At 63.2% G+C, this 11305-nt stretch overlaps 3 protein-coding genes across 3 annotated transcripts; 1 reads left to right on the top strand and 2 right to left on the bottom strand.

Moving 5' to 3' along the window:
- The first annotated feature begins 485 nt into the window (after positions 1–485).
- On the top strand, positions 486–1806 carry TMEM79 (transmembrane protein 79). The gene is made up of 4 exons (XM_088537346.1): positions 486–569; positions 663–1155; positions 1225–1438; positions 1614–1806. Exons 1-4 carry the CDS (start codon positions 486–488, stop codon positions 1804–1806), a joined length of 984 nt encoding a protein of 327 aa, XP_088393472.1.
- Positions 1807–2939: 1133 nt separating this feature from the next.
- On the bottom strand, positions 2940–4918 carry GLMP (glycosylated lysosomal membrane protein). Its single transcript, XM_088537330.1, has 6 exons — positions 4812–4918; positions 4133–4390; positions 3857–4039; positions 3525–3743; positions 3190–3449; positions 2940–3116 (listed from the first exon to the last, which is right to left on the bottom strand). The coding sequence occupies exons 1-6, from the start codon at positions 4875–4877 to the stop codon at positions 2948–2950; spliced, it is 1155 nt and encodes a 384-aa protein (XP_088393456.1). The 5' UTR covers positions 4878–4918; the 3' UTR covers positions 2940–2947.
- A 652-nt stretch (positions 4919–5570) lies between these two features.
- CCT3 (chaperonin containing TCP1 subunit 3) lies at positions 5571–11305 on the bottom strand. Its single transcript, XM_088537331.1, is given in 15 exon segments — positions 5571–5684; positions 5753–5884; positions 6603–6848; positions 7027–7207; positions 7350–7434; positions 7727–7771; positions 7774–7855; positions 8108–8257; positions 8422–8608; positions 8781–8898; positions 9518–9614; positions 9767–9829; positions 9915–9965; positions 10130–10191; positions 11189–11305. Coding segments are annotated over 15 exon segments (1635 nt in total). The 5' UTR covers positions 11220–11305; the 3' UTR covers positions 5571–5579.

Here is an 11305-nt window from a genome sequence, read left to right as displayed (position 1 = left end):
CGTGCGGCCCCAGGTAGGAAGCGGAGCCGCCCGCCCGGTGCCTGCGCACGTTTCGGGACGGCCGCAGCAGCCCTGGGATCGGCCCTGCGGATCCCGCGGGATCTCACGCTCCTGAGCCACTCCAGGACCGGCCTTGTGGATCCTGCATTCCCAAGCCGCTCCAGGACTAGCCTTGGGGATCCCGAGCTGTTCTGGGATCGGCCCTGCGGGATACCGTGCTCCCAAGCTGTTCCGGGATCGGCCCTGTGGATCCCACACTCCTGAGCCGTTCTGGGATCTGCCCTGCAGGATCCCATGCTCCCGAGCCACATGGCTCCGATCCCTGCAACTGCGGGCGCTGGGAGTAGGGGGGGATCCCTGTGCCAAATTGTCTCTTTCCTGTCTGCTTTCCATCCCTCAGCTCCCTGCCGGCGCAGGGCAAGGCCGGCACGGATGGGATCCTGCTCCTAGTCTGCTCCGGAAGCCGGGAGAGCCCCTGCAGCGCCATGGCCGTGGCTGATCCCGTCGTGCCGCCCGAGGAGGTGGCGCTGCTGGAGCTGCCGCCAGCCAAGGAGCCCCCAGGGGACACGGTGGCCAAGGAGCCCCCTGAGGATGCGGTGGCCAAGGAGTCTCCTGCGGACGCAGCGGCGCCCAAGGAGCCTCCTGGGGACACGGTGGCCAAGGAGGCCCCGGGGGACGCGTCGGCCACCCTGCCCTGGGAGCAGCGCCCGCCGCGCGGCCGGGAGCGCCCGGAGCCGCCCGCGGAGGCCGCGCGGCGCCGCAGCCCCGAGGGCGCCCGCGAGGAAGCCGCGGAGCCGCCCGCGTGCCGGGTGGTGCCCATCGACCCGCAGCGCTCGGAGCGCTGGCGGCAGCCCAGGGTGTGCGGCTACGCGCGGGCCCGGCAGCGCGAGGCGGCCGCGTGGCACAGGGAGGCCCTGCTCCACGACAAGGCGCCGCTGCGCGAGGGCCCGTCCTGCTGCCCCGACCCCGCGGACGGCGGCTCCGAGCGGCTCCGGGCCGCGGCGGCCGTGCTGGGCGCCCTGGTGCTCTGCCCCTGCCTCGTGTACGGCGCCTACGTCTTCCTGCCCTTCGACGCGCCGCTGCTGCCCGCCGCGGGCGCCCGCCTGCTCTACGCGCTGCGCTGCGCCGCCTTCGCCACCGTCCCCGTGGTGCTCGGTGAGTGCGACCGCCGCGCTGCCCGTCCCGCCGCGCTCCCGCGCCGCCAGCCGCCCGCTCTGCCCGCAGGGATCCTCGTCCACGGCATCTCCTGCCTCTGCTCGGCGGCGCCGGAGCCCTCGGGGGAGCTGCGGCGGGAGGTCGCGCTGCACCGCGGCTATGTGGCGCAGTCCGTGCAGCTCTTCGTCCTCTACTTCCTCAACGTGGCCGTGCTGGCCACCTACCTGCCGCAGGAGGCCCTCAAGCTCGTCCCGCTGCTCACGGGGCTCTTCGCCATCTCCCGGTAAGCGGCTCCGCGCCCCGGCATCCTCCTTTCCCACCCGGGGGGACCAGCCTGGCTCTGACAAGCCCAGAGAATTCCCTGCGCTGGGAATACCCCTTCCCGCAGCAGCCACCCGGCCCCGCTGCCGGGGCTCTGCTGTCCCCTCCTGCCAGCCCGACCCATCTCCCGTCTCCAGGCTCCTCTCCTGGCTCCTCTCCGCCTTCAGCCGCTCTTTCCGCGCCTTCGGCTTCAGCCTGACCGTGGTGCCGCTCCTGGCCATGCTGCTCTACAACCTGTACGGGATGTTCGTGCTGGAGCCCGAGAACCTCCTCGCCGTGGCGGGCGCCGGCACCACCCCCAGGAGCGGCCGGCTCCGCTTGTGGGGCTGAGCGGGGCCGGGGGCTCTGCCGCAGAGATGCCCCTCGATGAGGCCCGGAGCCGGACGGGGCCCGGCCCAGCAGCTCCCTGCTCAGAGCCGGCAACGTCCCGCTGGATGCGCTGCAAAACGGCCCCGTGCCGGGGGTTCCCACAGGAGGGTGGAGAGGGGACCCAGGGCAGGACCCGCCGCGCGGGGCCGGGAGGGGACCCGGAGCTCCGTCCGGAGCTGCCTTTGCCCAATAAAGCCCTTCCCCACATGCCCGCGTGATTCCATGTCCCCAGCCCTCGCCCTGGCCACGAGGACTCGCGGCAGCGTCTCTGCGCCAACCCCTAGACGGAGCATCCGAACGGGGAATGTTCCCATCCCTGCCGCCCGGTGCAGCCTCCAAACCGGCCGGCCCGGTCTGGGGAGCCCCTGCCCGGGTGGGACGTGGCCCCGGGGCCGCAGCGGCACCGACGGATCCCCCGGCCCGGCTGGACATCCCGGCTGCTCCCCCCGGCCCTGGCACCCTCCGTGAGACCGGGGCAGAGGAACCTCCCTGCGCTCCGGCCGCAGGAAAACGGAACCGGCTCCGTCCCGGCTCCCGCTGCCTTTAACCCCGCGGCTGCTCCCCCTGGCCTGACGCTCCTGCGGGAACCGGCTCCTAGAAATCCCTTTTATTTGGTCCGAGACCTTCCGTGGTTGAGAAGCCCAAAAGGCAGCGGCTCCCCAGGCGCCGCCGGCTCCCGGCACGGAGCCCGCAGCCGCAGGGAGCCGGTGGGAGCGGGAGGCGGCCGGGCGTCCCGCGCGGCTCCAGGAGCAGCGGCGCCGGCACCGGCCCCGCTCCCGCCTTGGAGCCCCCGAGCGCGGGGCCGGCAGTGGTTCAATCCCTTGGAACGGGGGAAATAAAACCCTTCCCCCTGCGCGGAGCGACCGCCAGCACCTCCAGTCACTTCCCAGTGGGAAAACAAGGAAAACGGGGAGAAGAGGGATCTGGCCCAGGCCCCGGGCAGCAGGAGTGAGCAGGACACAAGGATGTGACACAGGTGGCAGCAGTGAGCGCTGCTCTGCTCCCCTCCGAGCCTGGCAGAAAGGGACAGAGCCCAAAGGCAGCAGCGGGAGCCCCCGCGTCCCCCCGGGCCGGCCGAGGGCTCCGGGCGGTGCCGTCCCGCTCAGTTGATGGGCTCGTACTCGGAGCGGCGCCGGCGCCGGGCCAGCAGCACGGCCAGGCCGCCCAGCAGCAGCAGCGCCGCGGGGGTGCCCAGCGCCACGGCCACGATGGCCACGACGAGCGCCGAGAAGGCGTCCGCGGGCGGCTGCCCGAAGCCCAGCAGCGCCGACCTGCGGGGAAGGGGGACGCGGCTCGCGGGGGGACGCGGGGACACGGCCACCGCCGCCCCCGGCGCCCACGCACCAGCTCAGGTAGCGCCTCTCCTCGTAGACGGCGCCGTCCTCGCCGCCGAAGGAGATGTTGAGGGCGCTGGCGGAGCAGGCGTCGCCGAAGTAGCCGCGGACGATGGCGGAGGGCGGCAGGGAGCAGTTGGCCGCGCGCAGCTCCCGGGCCCGGCAGCGGATGCCGTCCTCGCGCCGGGGGCTCCGCGAGCCGTAGGCCGTCGCCTTCCACTGCAGGAAGCTGAGGACGGCGCCGGGCGCCTCGGCCGCCAGCGAGAGCGTCTGGGGAGCGAGCGGGGATCATCACGGAGCCGCGGGGGACGGGCCCCGCGGGGAGCTGCGCGCGCTCGCGCTCACCTCGAACACGGTCGGCGTGTACTCGTCGTCGATGGAGCGCGCCGAGCGCAGCCGCCGCGTGGCCCCCGCCGCCTCCACCGCGGTCACCTCCAGCGCGAAGCGGGAGCCGTTGCCCCGCGGCGCCACCCCGGCCAGCACGAACTCCACCTTGGAGGTGTTGGCCGTGTGCAGGAGCCGCGGGAGGAGCCCGTCGCGGCCGTCGGACTCGTAGGCCGTCACCTGGCGGGGACACGGGCGGAGCAGCTGGGACACCGGGAACCGTCGCGTCCTCCCCGGACGCCTCTGGGACGCTCGGCCAGGCCACGGGGCTGCGAATTCCCCCCGGGACGTACCCGGAAGGCCAGGCTGCCGTTGGCGAAGCCGCCGCGCGGCTCCGCGGCCGGGACGCCCCGGAACTCGGCCGTGAGCGCCGTGCGGTTCAGGGTCCCGTTGACGCTGTCCCACGAGAAGCCGGACAGGTCGTAGGGCGGGTAGGAAAGCTCCGGGGAGCCGCCGGCCTCGCGGAACTCAAACACCTGGGACGGAGGGAGAGCGGAGGGGCCGGCGCTGGCAGCGGCGCCGCCTCCGGGGACGTCCGGGGACGTCCGGGGCCGCGCGGGCGGCGCTACCTTGGTGAAGACGACGGCGCTGGCGTGCACGACGCTGTCGCGGGGCTCGATCCAGACGGCGCCGGCGGGCGCGGGCGAGAGCAGGCGGGTCCAGTTGAGGCGCAGGGCGCTGCGCGGGGAGCGCGTGGCCACGAGCAGCGCGCCCGGCACGCCCAGGCTGCTCCACACGTAGTGCAGGGTGTCGCGCGCGCCGGCCGCCCGCACGTGCAGCACGTCGCCGCCCGCGCCGCCCCCGCCGGGGTTCAGCTCCAGGGACACCTGCGGGCGGCCGGGCTCTCCTGTCCGGGGGCTGCAGATGCTGCCGCTTCCCCCGCCCGAGCCCGGCCGCCGGGCCCCCTCGATCCCCGGTTCTGCTCCCGGCCTGGTGGGGACCACAGCACCGAGAGCGGGGCTCCCCTCGGGGCCAGTCCCAGGGCTCCCCCTCCCAGTCCCAGCACTGAGCCCCGTCCCGGGGCCCCCCCTTGGCTTAGGGCTGGTCCCAGGGCTCCCGCCCCCCCGTGCCGGTTCCGCTGCCCAGGCCCCGCGGCCCCAGTCTCAGGCCTCCTTCCCTCTCCCGGTGCCGCTCCCGGAGCTCCCCCCGCCGGCTGGTGCCGGTTCCGCTCGCAGGGCTCCCTGTCCCGGTGCCGATACCCATCCCCGCAGCCCCAGGCTCCCTCCCCGGTGCCGGTTCCGGTCGCACCTCCCGCTGGGCGCCGCCCGCCGCCGCCGCCGCCGCCAGCAGCAGCAGCCGCCACACGCCGACCATGGCCGCCCTGTTGCGAGCGCCGCTCACGTGACCGCGCCCCTCACGTGACCGCAACTTTCCCCCCCACCCCCCGCGCGGGGCAGCCTTAAAGGAGCCGCCGCCTCTTAAAGACATTGCGGGGCTGGGAAAAACGGAGGGGGAATTTCATGGAGCGGCAGCAGCTCCCGGGGGAAACGGGGCCGCCGCTGCCACCGGCTGCCGCCCGCTCCCCCTGCCCCGCCTCCCCGGGGGGCCTCCTGGCCTTTCCTGGCCCCTTTTTTGGTTACAAATGCAGCGATTTGGGCACTTCTGCCAGGGGCAGGGATGAGCTGAGTGGCACAAAAGGCGGCCACATTCCCCCCCTCCTTTCCCGCTCTTCCCTGCTCAGGCTCCATGCCCAGCCTGGCATTCCCAGGAGCGAGGGAATGCCGGGAGCAGCTGCCCCCTTCCTCCCCCACAAACACGGGACAGGGGCTGAGGCCAACGTGTTTTATTGTCGGGGCGGAGGGAAAGTACAAGCCTAGACTTAAATTAACCACCAGTGGCTCCCAGGGGGACGGGGCACAGAGGGGACAGGGCTCCTTGTGCCACTCCCCACCCTTTTTCCACCCTCTCCTGCCTTTAGCCCAACTCATTCCTGGATTTTGCCCCCCAGCAGCTGCTCCGCACGCCCAAGCTCCGCGCGGGCGGCAGCGGAGGCGCCAGCTCCTCCGGCGACTCCCGCTACTCCTGGGCAGTGTCGGGCGCCGCCGGCTGCTTGCCGGCATCGTCCCCCTTCTTCTTGTGGCCCGAAACGATGTCGTCGATGCGCAGGAGGAGGACGGCGGTCTGGGGAGGAAGCAGGCGGGTGAGGGGCGCCCGGCGCGGGGGCGCGCGCGGCCGCGGCGCGTCCTCACCTCCACGGCCGTCTTGTAGGTCTGCAGCTTCACGGCCAGCGGCTCCCACACGCCCAGCTCCCTCATGTCGGCCAGCGCGCCGCTCTCACCGTCCACGCCGCACGTCTGGCTGCCCTCCTGCGTGTGCTTGGCCTGGGGACAGGGCAGGAGGGCGCTCAGGGGCCGCGGGCACCGCGCGCAGCTCGAGCCAGCGCTCACTCAGCGGCAGGGTTAGAAATCATTAATGTTTTCTCAGTTGTAGGGTTTATAGCAAAGTATCCGACCTGGAGCAACCCCTGCCACCTCGAGCCTCCCACCCTAATCGCAACGGTTGAACCTTCGATTTGTTCGTCTTCACATTTGAACTGAGGCATCAAGCTACTTCATTCCCCCTTCCTGTTTCCATGTTTTGCCACAAAGCTTCAGTTAAAATGCTGTAGGCCACCTAATGCAAAATCATAGAATCATTGGATCATGGAATGGTTGAGGTTGGAAGGGAGCTCTAGGGATCATCCAGTGCAGCCCCCTGCACACGCAGGGTCACCTAGAGCACGTGGCACAGGGCTGCGCCAAGCGGGTTTGAAGATCTCCAGAGAAGGAGACTCCACAACCTCTCTGGGCAGCCTGTTCCAGGGCTCTGGCACCCTCACTGTCAAGAAATTTTTCCTTTACCACCCCAAAACCCCATTTATCCATCACCTTCAGCAGGTGGGTTAGTTCAAAAAAGTTCCCTTTGGTGTAAAAAACCCTGTTGTAACTATAAAAAAGCAGCACCCCGTGTAGCAAAAGCTGGGATAAATCAGGGCGGATCTGCAGGTTGGGAAAGGGCAGAAAGGCTCCGTCCCTCGGGGATCCTGTGACTGGCGCCTACCCGGAGCGAGGTGAGCACGCGGATGGTGCTAGCTCCGCAGTTCTGGATCAGGGTTCTGGGAATGACTTCCAAGGCCTGGGCTACCGCCCGGTAGGGCCACTGCTCCACACCCGTCATGCCCTTGGACTTCTCGGTCAGCGCGTGCGCAACGGCCATCTCGGTGGCGCCCCCGCCGGGCACCAGCTGCGGGTCGATGAGGACGTTGCGACAGACCTGCATGGCGTCCTGCAGGTTCCGCTCCACCTCCTGCGCGCACAGAAAACCGGCGGATTCAACAGTGCAAAATAACCTGCACCCCGAGGCCCCGCGTGCAGGTTTCCCTTGGCGGCAGCACAGGGGAATTTTGTCGCTCCGAATCCCCAAGGAAACGGGCGCCTGCTCCACTCGCGCGCCAGGAGGGAACACCGGACGCGGAGCAACTTACTGCGAGGATCTCCTTGCTGGCTCCGCGCAGGATGATGGTGCAGGCCTTGGGGTCTTTGCAGTCCGTGATGAAGGCAAAATACTCATCTCCGATTTTCTTCACTTCGAAGAGCCTGGCTCCGGTGCCCACGTCCTCCTCGCGCAGCTCGTCCGTGCGGCTCACGATGCGAGCGCCGCAGGCCCTGCGCACACGCAGCGCTCGCGACGTCCCCCCGAGAGGAAGCCGCAGCGCCGGCACGCGCGGACGAGCGCCCCGAGCGACACACGGGCAGGGAGGCCGGGGTACAAGCGGAACAACCCGTGCCACGGCCCCGCTCCGGTTACCTGGCGATCCTGTTGTTGTCCGTCTTCCTCACCCTGCGGATCGCCGTGACGTTGGCCTTCATCAGGTAGTGCTGCGCCAAGTCTGCAAGCAGGATGGGGCAGTGTCATGGAGCAGACAGCAGCACGGTTACAAATGTGCTACTGTTTTAGACACCCATCGTGGGCCACGGAAACACCTAAACGTTGCCTCTCACTGAACACCTAACACCGCAGCCAAGGCAAAATGCCAGTGAGGGGGTTACGGTCTGCTAGAGCAACAGGGTCATATTCACAGACTCTTTTTCCATTTTTTTAATCATTAGACAGTGCACGTTAACACAAAATCAGCCTTATTTGCTGTGAGCTGATGTAAATAAGAATCACAAGGGTTATTACGGAGATGCCTTTCTCTGTGATGACCAGGTCCGGCTTGACGCGGATCGATCCTCGCAGATCTGCTGGATATACTCCTCCTCCATCTGCAGGATGCGGGCGAAGTCTTCCTCCCGGGTGATTTCAATATCGGTCTGCGCAGAAAGAGGTGTCAAAACCTTAATGCTCTCCTCCTGGCCCTGCACTGGGTTAAACAGGGATTATTCCCCCCACTTGAGCAACCAGAGTTGATCTTTTAGGCTAATTCTGCTGGGGCTCAGCAGAGAAACAGGTTTTGCCTCAAAAAGAGGTGACAGAGAGCACTGTTTGCCACTCGAGTTGCTCATGGATTTGTCCACTTCCCTAGTTTTACGAGTTGTGGATACCTCTAACAGGACTTGCTTTACCTGACTCTCTCCTTTCTTGTACTCTAGCGAGCAATCCAGAAGGACGATGCGGGGATTCTTGATAAGGCGCCGCATCCGGGGATGAGTTACGTCTTTATTCACCATGATGCCACGCAAAACACACGAGTCTTCACTAAAACCACCGGGAATCTGACACCAGAAAGGGGGAAACGGGGGGAAAACAAGGTGAGTTATTCCACTCTAGGAGAACACGTGGATCTGTGCTCCTGGGTTTGCAGGTTGCATGTCCTAACGCGTATCCTCCACGCAACTGCTTTGGAATAAGGGAAAGAAACGGCCCAGGACACATTCACCTTTTCTACTTTAGCGTATTTTTTGATATCTATTTCCCTCCTGCCGTTTTCCTCAAACTCCACGGTCTTGACGGCGTCGAGAGCGATGCTGCAGGCCAGGTCAGACCAACGGTTTATTGCCTTGGTGTTTATAGCGCTCTTGATTATTTTAAGCATCATCTCTCTGTTGTTCACATCCACTGGAGTGCTGAGACAAGAAAAAGCAGTAAATTGAGTATTACTCCAAGCTATAATCTAGTCATAATTCCATTTCAGCCTTCTCTAATTACATTTAATTGTATCTTACTAGTGTGTTTCCCTGAAGAAACATTTTTAAAGAGTAATAAAACCCTGTACCCCTTCCTGCAGCTCGGACTTACCCGATTTTCTTTAGAATACTGATCATGTCATCCAGGGCCTTCCGATAAGCTCCGATGATCACAGTCGGGTGCATCTGCTGTTCGAGGAAGTGTTCGGCAACGGAGAGCATCTCTCCAGCTAAACAAACAGAGTCCCCCAGGTGAGTGAGCAGAACAATCATCGTGATGACAGCGTGGACAAAAAGTATTTGCTATCGGTGCAGAGAGCTTGTGATGCACGGATACGTTTCCATATGTTTCCCCTATGGTTTGCAAATGAAACCCATACGTTTCTTTGTACTTAATTGTGCTGATCTTGGGGAAAGAACATAGCCTGCCCCAAAGCAGAGAGCTTGGCCACATAACAAGTGTGTAATGAACCTAACGAAACCCTTCATGTTTGTTTGTTAAAAACGTTGTAGGGAAGGGAAATCACAACCCTCTGGCTCATCAAGACACTCTGGGTTCTGATGAGCAAACACGGGTGAGAAACAAGGGGAGAAAAGCAGCAGCAGATACATAGAGGACACAAGCTTCAGCGTAACTCCTGTGTGTATAACCAAAGACCTGAGAGCAGAAGCAGAATGTTTTTCTGCTAATTGCTTAGATGACAAAGTACGTAACTGCTTGACCAAGAAGTAGAACTATATTAATCACAAATACCCGCTATCAAATGCGGTAATTAAATTTGCCTGAACCAGGACAAACTTCAGCCTTACCCTTTCATAAAAGGCACCCGTCTTAGTCACTCTTCTTACCAAGGATAATTACAGACGTGGTCCCGTCTCCAACTTCTTCGTCCTGAGTGCGACTGATCTCAATCATGGACTTTGCAGCTGGGTGCTGGACCTGAATCTGCAGGGGAGGGAACGAGGCTTTTGGTCAAAAATATATATATTTTTATTTGTATTACTCAATGGGACAAGTACCAGACCTTTTAGACAGTCAAAGGGATTCCACCCAACTGTAGCAAATATTTTAAACAAAGTCCTCCAGGAGGAACTTGCCTCTCTAAGGATAGCATTGCCATCGTTGGTCATCACAATCCCGCCCATAGGGTCCAAAAGCATCTGTGACAGAAGAGGAGAAATATTTGCAGCAATCCGTGCCATATTCCTAGCCCATTCCGGGCACAGGGATTTCAGGAGTTCTCACCTTCATCATAGCTCTTGGCCCCAAACATGTTCGGATGATGTCAGCAATAGTCTACGAGAAAAGAAGCAAAAACAAAGAGGAAGAACATTTTTAACCCTGAAAATTCATTCCTACACTCCAGGCTCATTCATTTCTAGACTCCAGACTATAGAAAAACCCTCCAAATCAATTTTCCCCTTTTAAATTCAAATAATACTCGCATAGTAATACAGTACCTTAGCAGCAGTGATGTTCCCAGTCTGGACTTTTCTTCCAGACTCACGTTTCATATTCTGACCTAAAGCACATAGGAAAGTAAAAATCTGTAACAATCTAAACAGACCCAAAATTTGATTTTACTAGAAATCCACCTGGAGCAGCAATACTGAGACCATCCCAGTCACACACACAGGGTCTAGGATTATAAACACTGAAGTAGGGGTTTAGGAGATAAACGCAACTGCCAGGATAAGGGAGAGAAGAATATTAATAGAAAATCAGTAGAAAATAATTAATGACAAACTGAACTAAGGAATTCCTGGTTATCAGCGTAATTCAACCAAGACAAGACTTGGCGCACCCAAAACATGACCTATACCCCCCCTAAAAAAACAGAAAGCCGTGATTTTAGAATCTTTAAGTCCCCATAGGGCACAAATTATCGCCCAGTAGCTTTCCGAGGTCTGAAGTTACTCATGGACAGCAAATGAAGGAGCGTTGCCAAGTTCATACACCAGCAACACGCAGCCCTCGGAGCCTCACAACCGGATCAGGGGAGCGGCTGTCAGGGGTTTTGCTCCAAGGAATCGCTCTGGGAATGCTTCTCCGTGGCCACAAAAGCCCGGAGGGCCTGAGAGCAGCTTTACTGCGGGGGAAGACGCTCGCAGTTGCCCAGAGGATGCGTTGGGCAGAACAAAAGAGGGAAGAAAAGCAAGGAAGGAGCCGAGGAGACTCCCAGCAGGGCAGGAGCAGGGAATGCGGCGCAAGCGGCTGGGATGGGGCAGCAAAAAGGCAAATGCCGAAACACTTGGGAGGGATAAGAGAGGAGCGGCCGCGGGGGGCGGATAAGGGGTGCGAAGGCCCCAGGCGGGGCGGGGCAGGGGGACGCTCGGGGGAATAAAGCTCCGGTTGTGTCAGGAGCGCGGACGGCGCTTCCAGGGAGACCCTCGGGGCAGAGCGGGGCCGCGCGGGGCCGCGCGAAGGGCAGCGGCGGCCGCGAGGGCTCTGCGGGGAGCCACATGGCGGCAGGGGGAGAAGAAGGGGACTCCCCAAATAACCACCCGCGCGGAACTCACTGAGAACGAGCACAGGGCGCGGGCCCATCATGATGGCGGCGACAGCGGCGGCACCGGGCGCGGAACCTTCTGGAGACGCGAGCGCAAGGCGGCCGCGCCGAGGAGTGCCTCTCCACC

The sequence above is a fragment of the Tinamus guttatus genome, unplaced genomic scaffold (genome assembly GCF_059628265.1).
Source record: "Tinamus guttatus ecotype Peru unplaced genomic scaffold, ASM5962826v1 Tinamus_guttatus_pri_ptg000744l, whole genome shotgun sequence".
In the NCBI taxonomy this organism is placed as follows: domain Eukaryota; kingdom Metazoa; phylum Chordata; class Aves; order Tinamiformes; family Tinamidae; genus Tinamus; species Tinamus guttatus.
The sequence above is the reverse complement of the archived record's forward strand: the minus strand, read 5'-3'. Positions and strand labels throughout refer to the sequence as shown.